Here is a 25,282-nt window from a genome sequence, read left to right as displayed (position 1 = left end):
GGGGGCTGTGTGCCTGGGATTTGCACAGGGTGGGGCAGCTGCTCCTGCAGGCTGGCGCTGGAAGGTTACACTGTGCTTGGGCTGGGAAAGGAGGTTGGAGGGGCCTACAGCTCTCCCTCGCACCATAGCCTTGCTCCCAATGCTGCTGCTGCCGCAGGCCAGGCTCTTCCCAGCAGTCCAAGAGCCTGGCCCCAGCCCTCAGCTACAGCCCACCCCACCCCCACGCTGTGTGCAAATCCAGGGGTGCACACCCCCCATGTCTTCCTGGGGTGCATGCCCCCCCATACCCTCTGGACTAGCTGCTCACAGCTCTGCCCTGCCCCGGCTGCAGGGCTTGCCCCTGCTCCAGCCCAACTTTCCCTCACCACCATTGTGGAGGCCCCAGCCCTAGCCCCACTCCCTCTCACTACTGGGGCCTCGATCTGCCCTGTCCCCCATCATGGCCCTTTCTCCTCCCCCCACCTTCCCCCACAGACTTTCCTGCTGGGGGGTCATGCCCCCAAATAATCTTTTCTCCCTCTGCCTCAATCTGCTCCCCCCTTCCCTCTGGGGGGGAAGAAGGGGGTAGAGTAGATCTTGGTTTGCTTTTAAATTTCAAAAGTGATCTCTTACTGAAAAAGGTTGGAGAACACTGGCTTAAAGAATAATGTCCTTTGTCCAGATTGCCAAAAAATATTGCATTTCTTCCCCTTCCCCATAGGAGAGATGAGCCTGTGTAGTCAATTATTCTAAAATCATGTTTACCACAGGCAATGCATATGGTGTAAGAAACAGCAGAAAGGTTTTATTACATAAACAAGAGAAATAATAAACACATTGACCATATGTTGGTGATAAACAGTGATATGTCAAAAAAGCAAAAGGACTAAGTATGATGCCTGCATCTTTTCCCTGGTATGGAGCAGTTGACTCACTAACAGTGAGACAGAATCTTTTGAAAACAGTTGTCATCTTGCACTTCCCAGCCTCCCAGTTTGGGGACCAAGCCATATAAAGCTCTTGAATGTTTAGACAAAACTTACTCCCCAAAGCAGTTATTAAGTACTATTCCTTTTCTGTTCAAGCGCATGCTTCTGTTGTATTCTAGGGTAAAATATACTATATAATTTCCAGAATGAGCTCTATTTCTGTCTGGTAGGTCAAGCATCTTTCCTGATCCAATTTTAATTCAGAAAACAAAACAAAACACTTTCTCAAATATAGCCTACACTTCTTCCACCAATACCAGCTAGTGAAGATTGGGGTGCTCATGTTATGTGAGAACAGGGGATCCTCATGTGCAGAGAAATGTGGTGGGGTGGCGGGGAGAGCAGCACTAATTGTTGCAACATTAATTGCTGCGCTTCTCGGGCAGACCCAGCATGTGGCCCTGGACCCAGCCTGTGGAGTCTGACCAAGCTTGGGTTAGACCTGCCACATAGCTCCAGAGCCAGCACATACCCTTGGACTAGGTATGTGGGATCAGACCTTTTATATGGCCCTAATGCCCATTTTACTGCATGGGGTCAGACCTGACACATGGTTTTGGAGTGGTTGGATGGCCCCAGGCCCAGTTTGAGGTCCCAGACTCAATGCACTGGGTTCAGCCTGGCACATGGCTCTGGAACAGCATGTGAGGTCGGACCTGGTATGTGGCCTAAGATCCAGTATGGTGGATTAGTTACTTACCTGTCCTGCAAAGCAAGAATTGTGTCTTTTCTAAATGTCTGTAACAACTATGCCACATACTATATTCAGGGGTGTGGTATATATGAGAAAATCCTTGCATCTATTAAGAGTACTAACCTCATACCAGAGAGATACTGGGTGTGTCTACATGTGCACTTAAATGTGCAGTAGCCTATTTTACTGCACATAGAAATCCACATTAAAAAACATACTATTATGCCAATGCGCAGTAAAATAGGCTACTGCACTTTAAGCATCACCTAAAAACCATGCATACTCATTACTGTGCATTAAGGCAGCCTAACGTGCATGTATTTAGTACCTCACATTGGAGGTAGCATTAATGCATGTGTCGATGCACCCGCAGTCTCTCATTTCTAATCAAAAACTATTTGCATAGAAGATCGTGTTTCCCCACTAATACTACTTCCATTTGAAATACAGACCATCCTTGTCCACATGGGCCTCAACAACTTGCCTTAGCTCATGTAGCTTTGGCCATTATGCATTAGTACCATGCATGTAAATTCTCAGCACTTGTTTCTCCCTTCATAAGACAGCGTTATTGTCTGAAGAGTAACACTTAAAATTGCCATATTGCTTAATCTCAGGCATGCTATAAAAATATAAGAATACATTTATATTTGAATAATATAAAGTAACTCAGTTTGTAAAATGTAAAAATGATAAAAACTAAATGCAGGTTAACTTTAGTTGCAAATAGAGACAAGGCACTGTATCAGTAACCTAAATTGAGGAAGAAATCTATGCTTCTTATTCCAAGAATGTCCCCAGATGCTCCTATTTTGGGGATGACTTTGTGACATACAGTGTTTGGAATACCATTGTTTGGTAATCGTTGGTAAATATTTAATTTTTGAATTTTTTACAATTAAAATGAATATATTGGGCACAACAGAGAATCAACAGAAGGCTGTACTTCATTTTTATTAAGTAGCAATCTCTTGTGTTCTATTGTATCTAGTCAATGATTTTTTTAACAGGTGTGCATGTGGATATGTTTATATGCACTGAAATTGTTTTCCAGCTTATAGGAACATGAAAAATAATCAAAATTCTCTGGGTTGACAGGTCCATGTAAGTAAAGGACAGATAGGTTGTGTCTAGATGAGTGCAGCCATGAGATATGTGGCACCACAGACATGTCTGCAGTGCCACATACTGTACATTCAGCTGTTCTCTGCACTGCTCTTTTTTGACCCCTGGATATTCAGTGGGAAAATAGTTACAAAGGTATTCTACAAAACATGTAGGACATCTTTGTGGCTCATTTTGTGGTACCATAAATTGAACATGTAGCACTTCCATGCTTATGCTGACAGTCAGCTAATTATCAGCATGGGGACAGAACTCAGCATTAGGACTGGAACAGCCAAAGTCCTGATATTGAAAACTGACTGCCCAGTTTCAAAATGGGTTGCAAGATTCCCTGGTGGAATGTGCCAAGGAGTTCCATGTACCAGGAACCAGTCAGCCCTTGAGCTGGGCAGCATTTCCTGCCTTTCCTGCAAGGCACTTGAAAATACCAGGGTGTGGGGAGTTGAGCTAAACCTATGGTTTTTAGACGTCCTGAGGCACAGGGACTCTAGGATGGTAGAGAGACTCCCCAATCTCACAGTCATAGTCTTAGGGCTCTGGGACTCCTCAAAGCCATGCAGACAGTTTGTCTGTCCCTGTGTTGGGCAGAATAGGACTGGTGTGATTGGGATCAAAGGAGTGTCATGCCTCATCCCAAAAAGCATGCCTCCCGCTATGCAGATCTGGCATTCTTGTCTGGATTCTCCCATCCCAATCAAATCGATGTTTTAACATCTACCAAAAATCTGTAGCTGAAATCAAACCAGGGTTCACATGCTAAACCAAGGGGTTGCCAGAAGCAGATGTCAGAAGGCAAGCCAAAGTCAAAACAGTGTTCCAAAGTTGAGGGACTGGCTATATGGGCAAGAATGAAGGAACAGGTCCCAGGGAAGGCATGTGTACAAGAGCTACTCACAGACTGAAGCTAGTTTGTTACACAGCAGGTGCCAGGTGCTGCTGAGACTCTTTAAAGCAAAACTAGAACCAATCAGCAGGCTAAGCGTTAGCTGGTTCTACTTAGGGGTTGAGTGTTGCTGAGTTGGTTGCTCAGCTACAGTGCAGAGGCCTTACAATGACAACAGATCACTAGGTTCTGAGTCCTCAGATGTCCTTAATCTGTTTCAGTGAAGTTCAGTAAAGATTCTGGTGTCAATGATTTGTAATCAAATCAGATGGTTTCTTTAGAGCTGTCAGCATCCCCTGGTTCTACTGACTATGAAAAATGAGTTTGGGCTTTTTTGGTTTGTTTTTTTTTAACCTTGGCAGTTGTCGGTGGAGTTGAACTTGAATAGCTGTCATGCTTTTGGACATGGCCAGGAAGTTAATGGAGTATGACTACTTGTAAATAATATCAGATTCTTCTAGTTTGTCACCACTTTTGTTAGGCAGATGATGAGAAAATTGGATGTAGTGCCACTAGTATGTGGTGATAGATTTCACTCTATTTCTTTTTCATTCTCTGAACAATGTGGTTGCTCAGCTTTTCCAGCATTGAGTAGATATAATGGCTTGGATGAAAGGCCATTATATCTGCAAATGCTAAATGAGTAGAAATAAGTAGATGAAAAACAAGAAGTGATATTTGATATTTGGTGATATTCCTAAGAAGTCAAGGAATAATTGTTATGCTTGCCGTTGTGATGTACAGTTTAGGGACTGTGGTAGTCGAAATTATAACCTTAGCCAAAAATACTTTTTCCTACATTTGTACTTATGTAGGTGGTTTAAAGCCACTCTTCCCAAATAGACTTGGTAGAATTGTCCAACCCTTTTAGCCTCCTAGACAGTTTTGTACATTATGTTCCCATACACCTGAAGACCATCTAGAAACATCGGCACTGTAGAATGAGTCTATTTGCTTAATCTTCTTCAGCAATCCCTCGAGGATGATTGTTTTCCATGATTGTTTTAATAATCTGTGGGTCCGAGGACAGCTGACAAAGCCAGCGCTTAATTGTAGGATTGTTCAAATGGAGGGCACATGAACAATACTTGCGCTTTAATGTACAGTAGCCTATTTTACTGAACATTAAAGCGTCATGGCAAAAACAGTGCTCATATGCTAACATACATTAGAATTAGTCTACTGTACGTTAAGCATCACTAAAAAGGTGTTCACTTTTGCTACTGCACATTAGGGCAGCCTAATGCAGATTTATGTAATACCTCATATTAGAGGTACTAAACTTAATGCTCAGTAGCAAAAGCGCATTAATGAGTGTGTAGAGGCACCCAGAGTTTCTTTCACCTTTACTGCAAAGATTTCATTGGCTTACAAATACTGTGTTTTTATTGTATATAGTATTTTATAGATTGAAACCTAGGTATCCTAGGTTTTTTTGAGAAATGTCCACCACTAAAAATATTTCTAAGACAGGGAGCAGTACCAGATGTTCAGCCTGAAACCATTCCCTTCCTCTGCTCCTTTTACTTTCATAAGACCAGGATGATTCCAGCTTAAGAAAGACATGGGGAGCAGTGGTTTTCTGTTCCTCCCATTCTGGGGAGCAAGAGAAAACCAGCAGGCAGGAGCCAGGCTTGGGGAGGGCCTTCCTGAGCCCAGTTCCTGGCATCAAAAGCCTTGAAATGGCTTCTTGTTGCTACTCATGTCACCCAGCTGGGCAGTAGAGACTGATGTGCTTCCCTGTCTTCACATCACCAGCTAAGTTGCCCAGCTGGAAGTCTCCAATGTGGGGAAGCAACTGTGAGCTACTTCATTCCTCTGAGGACCACATTGCGGGGGGGCAGATAGTGCAGCAGCATATAGGTGTTCATTCTTGAGAGAGAAATTCTCTCACAAGGGAGGTCTTTCAGTTGTCAACCTGGAAGGTCTTTCTCCTGGAGGGGGCACGTTTTCCCTGGGAGAGCGAATTTTTTTGAATGAATGCTTATACACTACTAGTTTCTATTGGGAAAGTGGCAATTCTCTCAGTAGAAACCTAATACCTGTACATGGCCTTAGTGACTTACTCTATGCATGTGGTTTGCGGTGGATGTTTCTGATATTCCCAATGTATGTATACAGCTTCATCTCTGTAAATCACTTTCCCTAATGGTATCATTTAGCATGTTACCATACTATTTTTTTCCATGAAGGAGATCAGTTACAGTGTCATAGATTTTGGTTGTAACAGGAAGAGTTGACAATCTAATCTGTGATAGGTTTAACTAAGTAGTTGCTATAATAATAAATGCTTAATAAAATGATACAGAGCTTGATGAGTTGGGTATGGCAACACTAGTTATTAAATTCATAAATGAGTTCTGTGGATGTGTCAAATTATTTTGTGTATGCTTATTTAAAAATGAAATGACATTTTTCAGAAATATTTTTGATATAATTTACTAAATATTCTACTGGAATATTTCACTAAATATTTTTGTATTTTTAGTTTCTTTTTTCACTTGTCTTCTCCTAAACTTTACATTTTAGTCACCAAGGCTAACCAAACAGAAAATTACCATAGCTAGAAACAGTTGTCTTATAAAACTGAAAAAGTCAGGGATTACTCATTTTCAATTATGTAATATTTCCAGTTTATTTCATCCTAACCTAATGTTATATTAGAGAGTAAATTTTATAGTTTGAAAGGGATATATATTAAAAAATACGTGGGGTATTGACTGAGGGCACACACAAGTTAAAGTTTTTAGAATACCACATCTCAAAGGTGATAGATTCATTGACCTAGGTCAGATGCAGCAGTCAAAAGTGCGCTGTAAATACAGTCTTTTGTGGGGCTGAAATTTATTACAAATCACTATCATATGAGAAAATCATTTCTCATAGAATATGTGAGAAAATTGTGTTTATAAAAGTAAATATGCACAATTTATACACAGTTTCAATTATTTTTCTTCTTATATACTAGAGACTGGTTTGTAACTAAAATGAACAATCTTTAATTACAATCTGAAAATGTAATGTTATATAATGTATATTTAATTTGTAACTTTCCTTGTACTAATTGAAATCTATATTATGCTATGTTTTTCTTTAAAAATGCAGAATAGCGGTTTTGTTAAAGATTCACCTACACTTTATCTGTGAATTGACTGTGAACTGGTTATGCATAGAAACAATCCCTTTTAATGCAAATAATGTCTTCTTATTGAAATTTTACAAAGGAGGTACAAAGCTAGAAGTAATTTGTTGACAATATTTAAAATATTGGAATATCACATATGCTTATTTAGAAAGGAACAGTAGATAGTGGGTATCTGAATAACTGAAATTTCCTCCAGTTAATCAAGGATTCTTTTATGTGTGGACAGACTGTTTTTTAGATCTTAAAGGTTTGCATCAGCAATGCAATTCTTATTAAGAAACTGAAAAAATGTAGAAATCTTTCAATATTTTAATAGTATAACAAACACATAAAGTAAATCAGCAATATATTAATAAAGTAAAGATGTCTGATAAAAGCATGTAGATGATATTAAAACAATTACAGCTATGCACATGCCTGTTTGATGTGTAAGTAAAGACCCTGATGCTCATTATCTTTATTAAGCAATTAAGTGATACATTTAGATCAGCTACATGTGCAAAGTAATTATTGTATGATAAAAATGACAGTCCAACTTAAAAAATGGCCAACCAGGTGCAAAGATGTTGCTTGAGAAAATGTATAACAGGTTTTTGTAGCTTGTTTATTTCAAGCTTTAATTTGAATATGTGACATGTTCCAGGTCTTGGCTATGTTCTTCAGCATCCCAAGGTGCATTGTTTTCTCTCACACATCCCCAGCCCCTCTATCTGGAACAGCAGCCTGGGCTGTAAACATAGTCCTTGCCTGTCAAACCTCTCAGGTAGTGGGAGATTCCTCCCCCCTCATCCTCTCCCTCCCATAACCCTGGGAAAAGATGGAAAAAGCCCTCCTCATCCTCAGTGCAAAACCCTGGGGATTCCTTCTCCCCTGCACTTGGCAGAGGGAGGGGGATAAAAGTTCCAGTGCACAGAACCAGATGCAGGGGAGACCCCTTCCCCATCATGGAGCATGGAGTGGGGTTCCCTCCCTCATTGTGCACAGAACGAAGTGCAGGGTGAGGGAGTATGGAGCCATGCACACAGGGAAACCAGACCACAGTGGAGAGGTTAGCGTGGGGAGAAGAGGGAACACACAGTATGTTCTCTATGCTAGGGAAGGGGCTTTGCCCAATACAGGGAGAGGGAGGGAATCTTCAGTTCTTTTTCTCCATGAGACAGGGGCATCCCCATATGTCTAGGTCCATTGCGGGGGAGCTGAGAATTCCCCCTTCAACTCCCTTTCCTCAGCATGGGAGAGGGAGGGAAGCTCTGGTGCTGCTCTACATAAGGAAAGGGGTTTCCCTGTATTTCCAGCTCCATGCTGGTGGGGGTGTAATTCCCACCCGCTTTACCCCATGCTTTGCTTGGTGGGGGAAGAGGTAGGGAATAGAAAGCCCTTGCTCTATGTGGAGCAGGGTTTTCCATGGGCACTTGGCTCTGTGCCAGGGGAGTAATACCTCCCCGTCCTATAGAGTCCCCCATCATTCACTTATTGGCATGGAGGGATTTCCTCTGAACAGCTCTTGCTTGGCATGCGGGTGAGATTTTTCCACCACACCATGCATCGTCCAACACAGGGAAATGCCTGGTTCTCTGGTGGCAAATTTGCCAAGCATAGGAATCCCTGCACTCTTTGCCCAGATCTGAGAGCCTGCCTCAGCTTGTGGGGGACAGGGGTTCTCCCTCCCTCGCTCCTTCTGGCCAGGGGAGGGGAGGAATCCTCAAACATCAGCCTGCCCGGCTCTGTTCAGGACAGGGAGTTCCCCACCCCCAACCAACTCCCTGGCCTGGTTCTGGTTCCTCGACAGGGGGTGGGGACAGGGTAGGAGACATTTGTTAGCGGAGTCCTGTCTCTACTAAAGTTGTGTTGCTGGCCAGTATTAAGCTTAAGAAACTCCTCTAGCTGGTTATCAACAGCAGCACAAGCTGGCATGCCCCTTGCCCCTTCCCTCCCCCTCCCTCCCCCCACTCAATACCTTGTCCTTTGCACATGGCTCATTGTTTCATGTCATGGAAAAAAACCATATCATGATTGACACAACATCTGCCAGGAGCCTAAGTCACTAGGAAGTATAGATTATATTTCTTGTGCAGTAAGTAGCCAAAACTGCACCAAAAATAGGTTTTTAAAAACTCAAGTTGGCATAAATAGTATTTTACATGGATTTATTTTCCTAATACATAAAAAAATAAATACTATTCCAAGAAGATACTGAATTCTATTTCCAAAAATTGTCAACATATAATTGTTTAATTTAAAATTAGCACTTGGGGCAGCTGAAACTACATCTTTGAAAATCTACAAAAAAAACCTTGCAAAATTCATGCTGTTTATTTCCTATCTTATAAATAAGAAGTCTGGAGGATTATCAGGCAGCCAGATTGCTTTTCTGAATTTCTCTGAAGAATACTTTATGTACAAGTCTTTGAAAAAAGATAAATGAAAAAGGCAACCCCCTACTTAATTCTAAAAATATTTTTCAAACACAGATGATGCATTAACTTTCAAAGACATGCAGCTATAATCGAGAAAGTTAATGACCTTGTATTATTTCATTATTATAATTATTTTAAACAATAAGGGGTCTGAAATGGTGTGGAATTTAAATGAGCTTAAATTGGTTTAATTCTTAATTTAATTAATGGATTTATTTTTAAATTCTGAGATACATTTTGATTGGTCCAAAATACATGTTTTGATTTTAGGAAGGAGCCATCCTACAGTTATTAAACATAATCAAGAGACTGAATTCCTGCTACAAGTGGAACACTCAAATTAAACATAACCCAATAGCTGTAATTTCCACCTCTGTAATTATCTGACTGTAATTGCTTCAGACTTTAGTATTCACTTTTTGTGGATCTTATTGATAGAACCCTGCTAATCTATTTGTTGCCACTCATAAACCAGGATTTTCCCCTAAATATTGGACAATGCATTTGATATTTTATAAGTTTGAGTTGATCCAGATGCACATTATTATTAGGTCATCTTGCTTGAATGTAAATTAAGATTTTCTGTCTTTTTCTTATGGTGTAATTTGAATAAACTGTAGCACGTTGAAAATTCCAGTCAATTCAGTGGACTCTCTGTTGCCCCCTTTTTCAGATGACGGTTGCTGCTGGTACGAGCATTGAGAATAACATTCAAAGGACCATATCCTGCCCTAATGTATGTTCCACATATCTTGGATTTTTGTGTAATTGAAATGGAAAACCTCATTATATGAATTTGATAATTTATCACCCACAAATTCTTGTGCATCTCAAGGTTCCTGTATATTGTACTACAAGTGGAGTTCTCAACCTATCAAAATACTGAAATACTATCATTTTCCGTATATGATTTGGTGGCTCTGCTAAATAAGGACTGTGATGATATTCACAGCTCCTTCCAAGTTTACTTTCCTTCCAGCTCAGTGTTTCTGTCAGTTGAAATCAGTGGAACAGTGACAGGCAAAAGGAGAAGCTATATTTATTATACTTACCACTGTTCTAAATTTGACTATATAAAAATATGATGTACCAAATTTGGAAGGTAACTTTATTTTACACTGCTTAAATGAATATATTTTCTGATTTAAAATGATGATGAATGACAGGTCACTATTTTGATGGAAAAGTAGAATAAGAAGCCTATTTTGGTTAACAAGAGAAATTGTTGATTCACTTGTAGTATAATATGTCATTTATGTTATGTATTTGTTTTGCAATAAACCAGTCAGAAAGTGGAAACTCAGTGATCCAAAGTCTGTCCTCAGATACGTAGAACATCAATGCAAGTTCAGCACAACCACCCAAGGACAAACTTTGGCTCCATGTCCTACAGCAGGCTGGTGTTTTTCATGAAATGTATGTTATAATTTGTATGCATAACATAATGTTCTCTTGATAAAGATGACTGCTTTGAGGGGTGGGGGAGGAATGGGATTTGGGAAGAAACTTTGTTATTGATCCAAAAATCCTAAATACATAAAAATATAATGCTGATAAATGCAAATATAGTTACATAATGCTGCTAACTAAAATTGCTATTTTTGATTTTGGTATCGTAAAAGAACAGAAGAGGCACTTATCCAGCTCTAAATATAGTATCCTGCATCTGGCTATTTGGGCATCTGTGGGGACATCTACACATGTGCTTTACTGTGGAGCTCCTCAGTAAAGTGTCACCATCTGCATGGGCTGACAGACTGACCATCTCCCCCCATCTCCTTAAGTCCCCTGTCAGCTATGACTGTGCCACCCCAGCTCAATGTGCTGTAGTCCTGGACACATCTGTAAACACTGTGACCGGGAGCAAGAAATTCCAGCCTGGTGTCCACGCACCCTTCAGCTCCTTTACACTACCACGACTAGTGCCCAGCAGTAGTTGAGCACACAGCCCAAGCCCTGACCCCAGCCCTCCCAGTGCCTGCTCTGGACTTACCCCAGCCAGAGTGGACCAGTTCTGGACCAACCAGAACCCACATACACAGCCCTGACCCTGGCCCATCCCGAGCCTGTTCTAGACTGCCTACCCACACTGAGCAGTGGCAGTGACTGGGCAGAAGATGCTGCTAGGTGTGGGGGAAAAGCAGCTTCCTTCCCCTCTTTGTTGCTGGGACATTTTGCTGTGGCCACCGGCAGCCTGTCCCCAAGATGCCCTGTGGCTTCTCTCCCTGGTCACTGCTGCCCTGCTGGGCAGCCCAGAGGCAGCAATGAGAGTGGCATAAAGGAGCCACAGGGCAACCCAGGCATGGGCTCCAGGTGGTTACAGCAAGAAGGTCTCAGCAGCAATGAGGATGAGGTGGCTGTTTTTCCCTTGCACCTAGTAGCAGTTTCTGCCTGGCTGCTGCTGCTGCTCAGTGAGGGCAGGAGGCCTGGAGAAGGCATGTGGTGGGCTGGGGTCGGGGCTGTGCGCAAGAGTTTCAGCTGGTCCGGAACTGGTCCGCTTCAGCCAGGGCAAGTCTGAAGTGGGTGTGGGGTGGGCTGGGGCAGGCTTGGGGCTGTGTGCATGGGTCCCTGCCAGTCCCATGGGGCTGGGGTCAGTTGTGACAGCACCTACCTGGGTTGCTTAGGAATTAATTCCAGCCACGGACCTACCCCAACCCAACTGTGCGCATGAGGGTGGTGGGATGCGCCACGGGCCAAATGGCATGTGGGCCAGGTGGGACCAAGGGACCCGTCATAAACCAAACAAAGTCCCATTGTGAGCTGGATCCACCCCACGGGCTGCATTTTGCCGACCCCTGGCCCTAGGAGTTAATTCAGGTAGCATAGGTAAGGCATACCAATTTCTGTAGCTAATGGCATGCAAATGACTGATGTGGCTAGCATGCTGTCTGCACAGCCTGAATGATCAGGTACACGCTTAAGCTGGGAAGCCTTTAGCATGAAACTAGAGAGGCCCTTCAAATTCATGTCTTTTATAGGTGTAGCAGGCTGGCTTACCCATTCTGCTATTGTTTATGCCTGTCAGCTGAAGCTGAACCAAAATAAAAGCATGCAGCCTAGAAGCCTGGCACAGTACACTATCATTTCAGCACAGTACCCAAAGTTTCACGCTATAACTTAAATTAGTATAGGTACACTTTTGTTTAATAGTTTTCAAAACTGAGGAGAACTTCCAAGATCTGGCTTCCAAGAAAAAAAAAAAAAAAATCACTCTGATTCATCTTCCACCCTTTGGACAAGTCCTACACTATTACATCAATGGAAGTCCTTCTGTTGACTTCCCTTGGGTCAGGGTTTAACATTTCCTGTACAGAAAGGATGACAGGCAACATGGATAAATCAGTCACAAACTATTGCTCTTTTTCTTTTCCACAAGATGAAGTTTGTGAATCTTTAGAGAACAGCATTTACAGCTGGAATATTACAAATTGGGTGTGTCTACACATCTCCCCACAGCAGTGTAATGATGCACTATGTCACCGTACAGTGCACTATGGTGATGTAGGGGCTACACATGATTGACAGCTGTCTCGCTGTAGCAGTGTGCTCCCGTGGTATAGCACACCACTGTGGTGACATGGAGGTGAAATCTAACCTGTACTGCACCGTGCTTTAGTACTTCTAAGAGGAAGTACTAAAGCATGGCGCCATAGCAAGGTTGCTGTACAGCAACATGTAGATACACCCATAGACAAGTGTCTTATGCATTGGATTGCTCTTCTAATTACAAGACTAAAAAGAGCCTTAGTAACTATTTCCCAAGGCTGACCAATATTACAAAGTAAGTTTTATTTATAAAAAAAAAAAGAAAAATTTTGTACCAGTCTTCTGCAGTTTCTCCACAGGTTAGAAATTCTCATATCTAGACTGTAGTAAAGAGAGTTAGTTGACCCTGGGTATGTCTACACAGGGCACTACTGTGCAGTCATTACTGTGCATTTATTTAGTACTCATATTAGAAAGTACTAAATAAACATGCAGTAACTGGAGTTACTGAGCAGTAGCACCGGTGAACATCTTTTAGGTGATGCTACTGTGCAGTAGCCTAATTATACTGCGCAGTATGTATTAGCACTATCCATGCTGTGATGCGTTACTAAGCAGTATTTTTCGGCTACTGCACAGTCAGCGTCTCATATAGATTAACCCTCTGCAGTCTCTACTTCTACATTACATTACTTTTACATTGTGAAAAATTTTTTCATATTGAAAGCTGATGTTTATTTTCTATTCGTGGAATCTGTAATATAATGCACAGATATTCACAAACAGTATGAAACTTCAGCTTCTTAATCCCAAATATATAGGGACTCATTGTCAGGTTTGTGAAAGATTTAATTTTAGATTCTACTAAGTATCAAATGGAATACGTAGAATTCAATATAGATTCAATGTAGACAATTAAAAAATTCTGACCTAATTGCTCTGGCTGTGAATTTTCAATTTTTCATTCCTGATTTGTATATAGATGCTCTTTTTGCATCTAATTTAGAGCAATATTTTTAATAGGTGATGTTGCTGTATGGTTCCAACCTTGGTTAGGTGACTTAAATTTAATAGCACTTCTTTTGAAGATGTATAAGTTTTTTGGAGAGAAGGTAAATGCTACACGATAGAGATTAATGAAGATGTAGGTTTCATCTCTGAGAGAAAACTCACAAGAGCAAGAATGACTTAATGGAGAGATCTTTTTATGATCTTTTCCATACAGCTCAAACCTTTATTTCAGTAGTCCTTTTGTTTTCTAGAAGAAAGACAGAGTGACTGCCACATAAATCTAGAAAGAAGCTTTTCTGTTGGTGTTCTTTCATTTGAAGGACCTTTCAGGAACTTGTATCATTAAAATAGAAAGAATAATTTTCTCTTATTTTTATATGATATATACAATACACACTGTATGTATATACATAAATGTATGCATGTATATGTTTTATATACATATATAAAATACATACACATGCGCACACATATATATATATATAAATTTGCCACAACGGCTTATTAGAATTTTAGAAAAAAGGCCTTCTTTACAGACAACTGATTTTTAGTCAGGCTACCATAGCATCCTGGGGTGCCTTGAGATCCTTTCAAGTGTGCAAGGGGATATCACACAATCACAGCACTGTTAGGTGTGGAAGCATGATTTATAAGATAAATCCAGAGATTTCAAATGGAAATTCTTATTGTTAACAGCACTCTCACCTGTTGGGATCTGAGTTTGATCTATGTTATCCAGCTCATGTTCCATTAAAGTGTGGCTGTTTCCCACAGATGAGACACCCAAATTGCAGTCCTCCACCATCCCAAGATTCCCCTCCCTTACCCTCTTGTTCTGTGTAGACAAACTTCCACCCCCTGAATTCTACTGCCCAGGGTCTGGCACCAGTTCAACTCCCACTCCCACCCCTATGGGTGCAACCCCATGTGAACATACTGCACAGCACATGTCAACTAAACAGGTCAGAGGGCATGGATGAGTCCATCAGTGGGGTCTAAGGAGGGTTGCGGGTGGAACATGGTAGAGGGCCTGATCGGGTCCCCATGAACTGGGGCTTCCCTCTTGAGGCAGGGGCAACAGCTCCCCCAAAAGCACCTTCCCTCACCGCTCCCAGCAACCCCAAGAAGCATGACCAGCACCCCCATACTCCAATTCCAAATCCCAATTTATTAAATTATATGAAACCTTCTTTAATTTACTTCCTCTTTATTCCTTGTAAAAAAAAAATTGTTTGTTTTTTTTCAATTCTTTTTATTTTATCCTTCAGTGGCTGACTTCATTTATTTCCCCACTCTTCCTTTACCCCCATTTCCCTTCCACCCCCCATTTTATTACCTACTCCCATCCCCTTAACTCTCTACTCCCAGTTTCATGTTCCCACCCCCTCAACCCATCTCTCTCACACCTGCAGAGAGCAGGGATAGAAGCCTGTCCTGACTCACGAGTCCTGTTGTGGCAACTCACAGCTGTAGTTCCCAGTCAGGTCTCTGATCGCCAGCCCTCTTTTGCCATGTCACAGCTGTGTAGGTATGGGACAATCAGAAACGGTTTTTTAGCCTTAAGGTGTGACTGTTCCAAACTCGATCTAGCATATTTGAACAGCTCAAAACGCAACATGTAACAAGGTCCTGTCATGCAAGTGAATAGCCACCCTGATCTCACTGGGTGTTTTTACATGTTCTCTGAGGGTAGGGACGCTCTAGTTAAAGCACGTGCAAAGTCTCATGTCAAGTATCAGCATCCCCAAGCTTTAAAATGGCAGTAGAGGTGCTTTAAAGCTCATTGAATGAGCTTTAGTAAAAGTGCCCCTGCTTCGATTTTGAAGCACGGGGACACTATTATTAGCTCAGGAACACAAGCGATAATTTCACTTCACTTTAGAACAAGGATGTATATTTGACCATATTCTACCTTACTGAATAGGAAAAAGCTATCCTCACTTTTTCACGTGTAGGAAACTTTCTCATTTCCTTTTTGTCATGGAATAGATCCACAATGTGTTATTAAAATTACTCTTTTGGTATCCAGAGAAGAATAACACTAAAGTAGTCATATAATATCATAAAAAAATAAACTAATAAAACTTATGGCTGTTCAGGAAGTGGTGAATCTAATAGACTTTATCAAATATATGTTCTCTAGTGAATTGATAGAGCTCCTTAGTTCTCTTCTTTTAGCTGTATCTTTTAAGTGATTAATGGAAAAATTGTAAACTTCCAAAATTAACATCAAACAAACAACAGGGGATGTTCTTTACATAGAAACAACACTATTCCACCATGCATATAGAAATAAGCCCATTGGCAAATGTGAACAATTGCCTTGTGATTAATCTCAGGGCTCAGTTGCCTTAGCAACCTAAATTGTTTGGACTAAATGATATACACCCAGAATCATTCACATCCACCCAATAAATGGTTTCTAATGACATCCATGGCATTAGAAAAACCATGATTAACTTCTCTCCATTATGAAGAATAGCAGATTATTATGACTGCATATCCTAGGATAAATTCAGTTATTCACTTGGCCTTTATTTTTAGGGGCATTTTTCAATATTTATTTCTTACAGACTTCATGTTTATAAAGATTGCTTGGTTCAAATATCTAGGTTACTTTCCCTATATAATTAGGCATGTAATTAGAAAAATAACAAAATATTAGATACAAATCTTCAAACAGATTAGGGAGGCATGGAGCTTTTTATGTAAAATCTATGTTGGTGACCCTTCCTGGTTATACTTAGTCGATTTCCTTGGGCTGAATTGAGGGTTACTGGTCTGTAATTCTTGTGATCATTTTGGGTTCCTTTTCTGAAAATTCCCTGTGTAAATACTTTTCCTACTGTGAACAGTGTTTGTGGGAATTTTTAAGATATAATATACCTTCTTGCCAGTATGTACTACAAGTTTCCCTTGCTTTATGCTGTATGTATGTTCCTGGAAAACACCACATAAAACTTAAATTTGCATAAAGGGAACCCACTTAACAATGTAACAAATAGGGCTATGTTCCAAAACCTTGACTGTACTGACCCCCAGACCCATTTCTGTCACTTTTACAGGACAGTTTTGGTACTCGCCAGCAGCAGACAGTACACACAAGCACTGGGCACTATCATAATGGGGATGACAACTACAGAAACACATGTCGCAGACAACAAGTGAGAAGCACAGTTGCACACAGGAGACTATTTTTGGTGTGTCACTCCCACAGTGCACCGCACAAAGCCGTCAACTGCGGCCTTCCAACACACTGATCACATAAGAATGACTCTACCTCACATATAATGAGTTTTTGCTATAAAAAGGGTCATTGCATAAGAGTGAATTTGCACATACAGAACCTTCATAAAGTGACAGAAACCCATAAATAAAATATTTTATCTAGATAATAAAATATGTAAGCATCTTTTAGAGGATGAGTACTCCTTCCTGGGTCTACATAATGAACCAATACTGAATTTTAAAAGAAGGATTTCAAAATCCAAGGTTTGACCAATTCTGAAGTTTAGGTCCACGTCTGTCCCACACAGAGAAGGTCATTAGAAGACGTATTTTCTAGTAGTACCAACCACAGGCAAATGTATAAATGGATGAAGTAAAAGACCTCCATTGTACATTGCCAATACTTAAGTTATTTAGGTTTTGCTGTTGTTGATGCGGGGGGGGGGGGGGGTTTGGACAAAATATCTTTCTATGCCTTATTGCCTTTTATATGATAACAAGTTGTTCTTATCCTAAAGTTAGAGGAAATTTCCAGAGAACAAGTTCTATTATTATATATACAAGAAAAAAGTACACCTTGTTATATTGCACTTAATTCAAAATTCACTGGTAACGGTGTGAAATGTTTAAAACTATCAATTAAGTTTAATAATTGTTATAGTACTACTTAAACTAAGTTTGCACATCTGATAGCTTTTCATTTACTAGTAGCAGTAGCACCACATTCTGGAATTTCCTCCTCTTTCTTCTGTTTTGAGAAATATAGATTTAGAAACTAGGGTGTTCATGGCTTAGTGATCCTACTCTTCCACTCTGGGCCAATATGACTACCAAATTAAGAAGGAATTTCCCATAGGTCAGATTGACAAGGACCTGGGGGTGGGGGAGGTTGCCTTCCTTATTAGTGTGGGGCTTAGCTCTTTTCCTAGGATTTTCTTAGCATATGTTAAATAAATACTTCCCTATCATTGCAATGGCAAGGCATTGGCTACTTCCTCCTCTGCCTAGCTCAAAGCTGTGTCATGTTGGATGTTCCATGTGTTTTGGATATTGTTTTTAGTAGTTGTAGGTGAGGATTCAAAGTGGTGATTTGAGGATTCCTTTGGTTAATGATAGTGTGCAAGTTGGGGAACTGGAATGGATGGCCCAGAAGATCCCTCTCAATCCTATGTTTATTTATTCTTGTGTAATAAGAGATATAAGATTTTTTTTTTTTTAAATATTAAATATGATAATACATTGACCCCCAAAAAAATAATGTTATCCAAAACTTAGCATGAAATTCATAAAGGAACAATGCATATTTCTCATACTCGAGCACTCCAAACATTAATTGAATTTCAGGTTGTAATTATTAACAGCACACTTGCAAAAGTAAATTATTTAATTTGCATGCAGTTAGTCTTTGGAGTATTCACAGTATCCACTGTCCTCTATTATAGACCTCAGTTTACCTTTTGTTCCACACAAACTTTCTGTTCTCTCATTCTCATAATTGCAAATTGTAAGCACCTTGGAGAAGTTGAAACAATATTATAGACAATAACCATATAACACATTATAGCTTGCACCTCCCCTTCAATTGGTATTGAATATATACCCTTGTAGGATGAAAAGGGGCATGGTGCTGCTGCTGGATTAGCTATCTTTCATGAATTTTTTGTAAATCTTCAAGGCTTTTGCTAGAAAAGCGTGTTTATTATGTCTTTCTGGCTTATATCCAATTGAATAATTACATTTTGCCTACCTAAGTTTTCTATTTTTGTTTCTATACAACATTTTTTCAGTGGTCAATTGATATTTAGAGTTGCTGTACACTGCTTTATGATAGGAGAATGCAGTTCTTAAATGGACAAAGTAGTCTCTACTTTTTAAAGTTGGCAGAAGTTTTAGTATGTTTGGATAACACCTATCTCTTCCACTGTCATTGATACAAATATCCAATGCAATTAGATTAAATTGACTATTCTACTCTGACCTGATACCTATACAGTTGTTTAGATTGCACTAATGGCCTGGCATCCAGTGGTCAGACGAGAAGCAGAAGTTAGAGATCTAGGTCACCTTTCAGTAGCTATTGAGCTACTGTGGGCACATCTACACATGAATATTCATGTGACGCAGTAAACTCCAGTGTGGTTTGAACCAGAGTTTATTGCTCCTGGGTGCACTTTTTAAATGTGTGCCCAGGACTTTAGCACATTGAGCCAGGTCGGAGCAGCCCCAGCTGGCGGGGGGGGGGGGGCCCTATGGGGTCAGCCTGCCAGCCCAGGGCTGCTCCAGCCTAGCTCAATGTGCTGCAGAGGGCCTGCTAGAGCACAATGGTGCTACAGTGTGGGGCTAGCTGGCAGGCAGCCCCGCACTGTTGCATCCTCCTGTCCCAGCCAGCCTTGGTCACTGTCTACACATGTATCACACCAGGGTAAATAGCTTCGCTAGAGGATAGTATTTGCATCTGGCCATACTAACCTATGGTTGAGTGAGTTGGTTTACTGTGGCCTAATAGCTCCATATGTGTAGACAGAGATGTTTTACTATGGAGGTAATTAGATTACTCAACAGTAAACATCTCATATAGATGTGCCCTGTATGTTTAAATTGCTACAGAATAATGATTGAAATACCTTTTTACAAGCTCTTTAGCATCTTCAAATAAAATATGCAAAAATTATGCAAAATGAAACAAGTACCAAATCATAATAACAGTGTATTCTACTGCATAACAGATTCTTTATAAAATCCCATAAATCATGAACTAACATATTTTGTTGTATTATTTCTGATTATGTTTGCTATCAGAATACTAATGATTGCTATATTGAATATTTCTCAAATAAAATAATTTTTAAAAATAATTTGAAAGCAAATGCTATCAAGTAATATAGACATATGGATAATCTAATTTTTTTTTTACGTAGCTAGATTTGCTTTAGGGAGGCCTTAGTACTGTAAACCTCAAGATTAACTAGACTGGAAATAATGTATTTGCATGCCAGCATGATATATCCAGCCCTTCATTGTGCTTGCGTAAATCCAATTTGTAGCATGCACTTCGTGGATATATTTTTCATGTAAATCCTAAAACATCGATTACTTGTAAAATCTAAAACATCGGTCATTTCATATTTTTTCAATGAGGACATTTCCTGTTACAGTTCTATAAAGTAGTGTCTTGCCATAGTTCTTGGGCAAAATTTCTCTTCCTTCTGTTTTGAAATGTCCTTTAAAACAATTTCCCATTCTCCATCCTATAGATGGCCTTATTTGTGCTCTGTTTAATATCTGTGACTCTGAAGACCATTACGAAGATCATAATGAGGAGAGTGTGAGAACATGTGCAACTTTTTTTGTTCAAATTCGGATGCATTTAAATATAAATGTATCTGGGTTATTTTCCTGGACTAAGAATAATAATTGACTATGCATATTTTCTTTTTTTATGTTTGTTTTCTTTACATCAAAGGACAAATCCTGTCCCACAAGTTCTGTGAGGTTATTCACATAGGTAATGTAACCAGGATTTTGACCCAAAGTACACTTAAATTTGTTTGTTCACTAGAACTGGGAAAGACTCTTCTTATCTAATTACAATTTTTGAGACCTTGAAAATTTACCCCAATGTATAGTGGGATAAAGAGTCCAGATTTTGAACATGTTTGAAAACCAGGAGTCTATTTCTAAAGTCTTTTGAAAAGTTCAAAATTCACATTTTGTTAGGAAAGAGCAAAAATGTTCGTTTGAAAGAAGGTGTATGTGATATTAAAAGCATAGCTTTTAATAGATAAAATACTATTTGATAGATTATATCTAGCTGGTTAAGTGAAACTGATATTATGAAAAATGTTTGAAGACTGGGTAAATTGAAAGAACTGTGCTAGAAACTGCTTTATTTTTCTTAGGTGCTTCCTTTCTCACTTGCAGTTTTAGTGCACTCTTCAACTACGTTTTGGCAGAATATTTTGTCTCAGTTCTCAGAATTAAGTACTTCCATATTTTCTTTGCACAGTTATGTTTCACTGCATGGAAGTCATCACTTACAATCTGCAAAATTTGTAGTCGGAGCAGTATATTTCCCTAATAAAAATACATAATTCTCTTTTTTCTAGATTAGTTGTTTTTCTTTCTTCCATGGTTCAGCTCATCAGATGCACATTTTATTTTTGTGACTTCAAAGTAACAGAGTTTCATTGAGAAGAAACACATTTGTAGTATAAAAATGGTGTGAAATTATGAACAACATTAAACAGAAAATTTCATAGATTTCTTAGACATTAGGGCTGGAAGGGACCTCAGAAAATCATCAAGTCCAGCCCCCCGCCCAAAGGGCAGGAAGTCAACTGGGGTCATAGGATCCCAGCAAGATAAGCATCCAATTTGCTCTGGAAGGATAAAAAGAATAAAAAGCATTCAGATAATGTGGTAGACTTCATGCAACCTAAAAATTTCTAGAAAATTTGCAAGTTAGGGCCTTGTTGCATTTTATTTAGATTTCAGAGAAAGCTTTTAAGCTGCTAGTTAACAAGTCTTGGCTAGGTTACCAAAATATTAATGTTGCAACAAAATATTCAGAGCAAGTGCTCAACTATTTAGATTGTAGTAAGCATTGTAGTGCTATATCATGAGTTAGAACATGTACTGAACAGTTGCGTGGTAAATCTTACTATGATCTCAGCTCACCCTGGATAGGCTCGAGCTGGCTGTACCTCCCTTCCCATCACTGACCTTAGCACCAGGCACCATAGCTCACATGTCTGCACATGAGGGTATGCAACCCATATTCCCAGACTCCACCCCTTTCCTGTTGCATGCCCAGCACTGCCCACCCTTGAGCACCTGCTCCTGGCATACTGGGGTTATCTGGGTCTCTGCCACTGGTGGTAGGCAGCCAGAAGCACTGGGAGCTGAGCCTGGGCAAGTGTGCCACTCCTTCCAGTGGATCCACTAGGTGAGGTGCTACTCCTTCCACTGTCACAAACCAGCCTTTGTACAGTGCTTGGGCTAGGACTAACAATCAAGTGATTGTCTGTCTCAGCGCCGGCATCACACCAGCGCCATTTTAAGACTTCATTGTAGTCCTGGGGTTGGGACCCGTCTCGGCACGGGGTCCTGCAGGATGGCCGTGATCTCCCCAAGGCCCCCTTACCGTGCCAAGTTGGCGCAATGAGCACCCTCAATTCTCGTCTGCCACATCTTTATTGGTAAGTATATATTAGGGAGGCTGCCTTTATGTCATCTTGGACACGGTTCTGCTGTACTCTGACCCTATGGGCTCCTGGACCTCTTGTGGGTCCCATTCTGCAATGGGTGTTTCGGGGCACCCTAGCCTTATGGGCTATGCATGGCTCCAACCATCCCTTTACCACGCCTCAAGCCTCACAGATGGAAGTGACATTGATCAGTTTGGGCCTTGTTACAGTTTGGCCCCCTGGTCCTCCTCGGACTCTCCACAGCCCTGTCTTGCACTGCACCTTCACTGGTGCCAGGGTTGGTGCACCCCCCCCAAAATGCTGTGCCCTCCCTGGTGCTGGGGTCCCCATGCTGCCGTGGGTCCCCTATGAGGCCTCCTCCATTCCCTAATACCCTCACCCAAGCCACTGGTCTTAAACAACAAACAAAAAACACAAGCCCCTGGGCTTTAACATAAATCCAAGCCACTGGGTTATAATATCATTCAAGCCATACCAGGGGTGTTCCATCTCTCACCAGTATCAGAGGCTGTACCTGCAGTCAGGCCTCTTCCCTTTTGCTTGCTCTGGGCAAGCTCCTTTCCCCTTACCTGCTGGCAGGGAACTGCCATCCTGGCCTCAGCCCTGGGGTTTATATGTGAGCCAGGCCCTGTCCCTTCTGATCAACTGACCGCTGGCAGGTGTGGGCCACTAGCTCACTCTGGTTGCCCTGGTAACCAGCAGCTGGGGTTCCCCACTCACTACTAGGGCTCTTACCTTAGCAGTTTCTAGTCTTTAAAGGAGCAGGGCACCTAAGTGCTCTGCGACAGGACCCAAAATCAACTAACTAATTGTCAGTCCCAGCCTCTGCACTACACTGAAATCTTGAACTTGTATTATCTTGATGGAGTGGTGTGATGATAGCTGAATGCGTATTATTTAATGTGAACTGGAGATATTCCTCCCACAAAAGAAGTCATAACTTTGCTATAATACAGTCTCACTTAGCATGTATTTTGCTGCTTGAACACACAGAAGGTTGCATTTTAAGTGTAGGTAACATATTCTATGTATAACTTAGACTACTTTTGAGAAACTTTGTACTGAACTACGTACTAACTATAAGTATAGGAGAATGTATATTTTTGCTATTTTCATTAGAAAAAAGTAGTTGTTTCCACAATCTAAGCTATGTATAGTGGGCTCATCTGTCAATCAATAACTGGCCCAGGGTACACACAGGTGGTTAATCCTTTCAACCTGTCTTCAACCTTTGCAGGGGGGTGCCATTAGCCACAATACTGACCAGATCTATCCATTTCAAGACTACTATTATAAGGGAAGAAAGCAGTAACCTTTAATGCCTGTGAATAGCTAAGCACATGCTCTGAATAACAAGGTAAAAAGTTTTAATGAGGTAGGAACACCTGAGTTTAGAGTGTTCCTATATGAATCAGTTGATATGCTTAATGTTTTTAGGCAAATTAAGTTTAATATTGAAATAAATGAGATTTGATAATAACTAGTGCCATTTAACTGTCTGAAAACCTCTTAATGGCTTATGTTGCTGGATCAGGGTTTAAAGAGTTTTTAATTCCACACTATATCTGAATCATTTGATCCATAAAGAGAGCTTGGCTAGGGAATTGTTTTGAAAAAAAATTAGAAAGATATTTTATGTGATGCAGTTGTCAGTCATTTTGTATGTCTAACAAAATTGGAAATCATTGACCAATCTGCCACCTTGTGTTGACTTGATGAGGTTATATTTTGTTGCAACATTGATATTTTGGTAACAGAGCCAAGATGGGTTAACTAGTAGCTTAAAAGCTTTATCTGCAATTGGTCCTGGAATCTTCATAGTCAGGTACAGGGAAGGAGTGTTTTGCGTGTCTGGGCTAACTGTTTTTTTGGCTCAGCTACTTCTGGGACATATTATACCTTGAGTCTTTTTGAAATGCATAGACTGTACTTTATATTCAGTTCCTTTAAGGCGCTACATCAAGTGTGTAAATAGTATGCTATAAAAAATTATAAGGGGGTGGGAATTATGTTGTTTTACTCCACAATACAGGATAGTCAGGCCCTAAACATATGTCCATCATTAGATCCAATCTTGCTGATTCCTGAAGGTCCTCAGTTTCCATTCAGTGCAACACCAAGTCATGCTTAAGTTTATCCCTAGAACTGGGAGGTCCATATAGATGCTTTGTTCCTTAGATTTTGACATTCAATCTTTAAAAAGCTGAAGATAAGTAAGTTACACCTTCTCCTAGCTTTGTAAATTTACAAAGCCTATTTAAATACCCTATGTGTAACTTCATAATATTCCTGAGATAAGACTTCTGAAGGGTGGTTTTCAGTAAGTATTTTGTGACTGAACATTCACCTTCAGAATTTACTTTATGGTTCTCTTTTTATTGATTTGGGAAGTTCAGGGTCTTACAATACATGTTTCATTAAGAACTGTCAACTTTGAAAATGTGTAATTATTTTTTACAGAATGTTGAGAAAATATGTTTTAGAGCCAAACCTCAATTTTGGCTTTGTACAGTGCAAATCTTGGTTCTGCTACAGCTATGTATCTTTTCTATGTATCTACTTTCTAGTCCTGGGGCCATTCAAGGTCAATTTGGTTTCAGTGTAGCTTCAGGACTGCTCAGAATTAGACACAATTGCAGGGTCCCCCCACTTCCTCTTCCCTCAGTTCAGAAGTGCTTTAGGAGAGCCACTTAGGGCATTTTGGTGAGCTGTTGTGGAAGGGTGGGGGGTGCTGACCCACTGTGGCTGGAGGGGATAGGGATGCTGATCTGGCCCATAACAGCTCACCAAAACTCTGTAAGTGGCCCTCAGGCCCATATAATTGCTCCCGAGAAGTAGTGTAATGAAAGCAAGGTGAAGGCACCAGAGTACTAGGTGCCAATGTGGAGTACCAGAAAGGTAGCCCCCAGAGAGCCCATATCTTAGCAGCCCCAGCTAGGCATAGTGCAGGGAAACAGCTTTGGCCCCAACTTCAGTATGGCAGCATGCAGGGAGCTGGCCTTGCCTCCAGCCTCAGTAAGGCAGCATACAGGTAAGACCCACCCATTCTTGCCCCCTTCACCTCTTTTCTCTTGCCCTTCTCTCAGGTACTAAACACAATATCTCAACCACCCCCCCC

The 25,282-nt window shown here is 40.6% G+C and overlaps 1 protein-coding gene across 4 annotated transcripts in view; it reads left to right on the top strand.

The window, feature by feature from the left end:
• Positions 1 to 25,282, top strand: part of PPFIA2 (PTPRF interacting protein alpha 2) — an 854,871-nt gene that overhangs the window by 372,529 nt on the left and 457,060 nt on the right. For 2 of the 4 annotated variants that reach the window (XM_019514802.1, XM_019514801.1), the window contains exon 3: positions 9,906 to 9,968. The exons of the other annotated variants lie outside the window; for them this stretch is intronic. In XM_019514802.1, coding sequence (XP_019370347.1) covers positions 9,906 to 9,968 — 63 coding nt within the window. The remainder of the gene's footprint in view (positions 1 to 9,905; positions 9,969 to 25,282) is intronic. 4 annotated transcript variants of the gene reach the window in all.

Source organism: Gavialis gangeticus, unplaced genomic scaffold, assembly GCF_001723915.1.
Source record: "Gavialis gangeticus isolate Ggan-Ray unplaced genomic scaffold, GavGan_comp1, whole genome shotgun sequence".
Classification (NCBI taxonomy): domain Eukaryota; kingdom Metazoa; phylum Chordata; order Crocodylia; family Gavialidae; genus Gavialis; species Gavialis gangeticus.
This window is presented reverse-complemented; position numbering and strand designations above follow the sequence as displayed.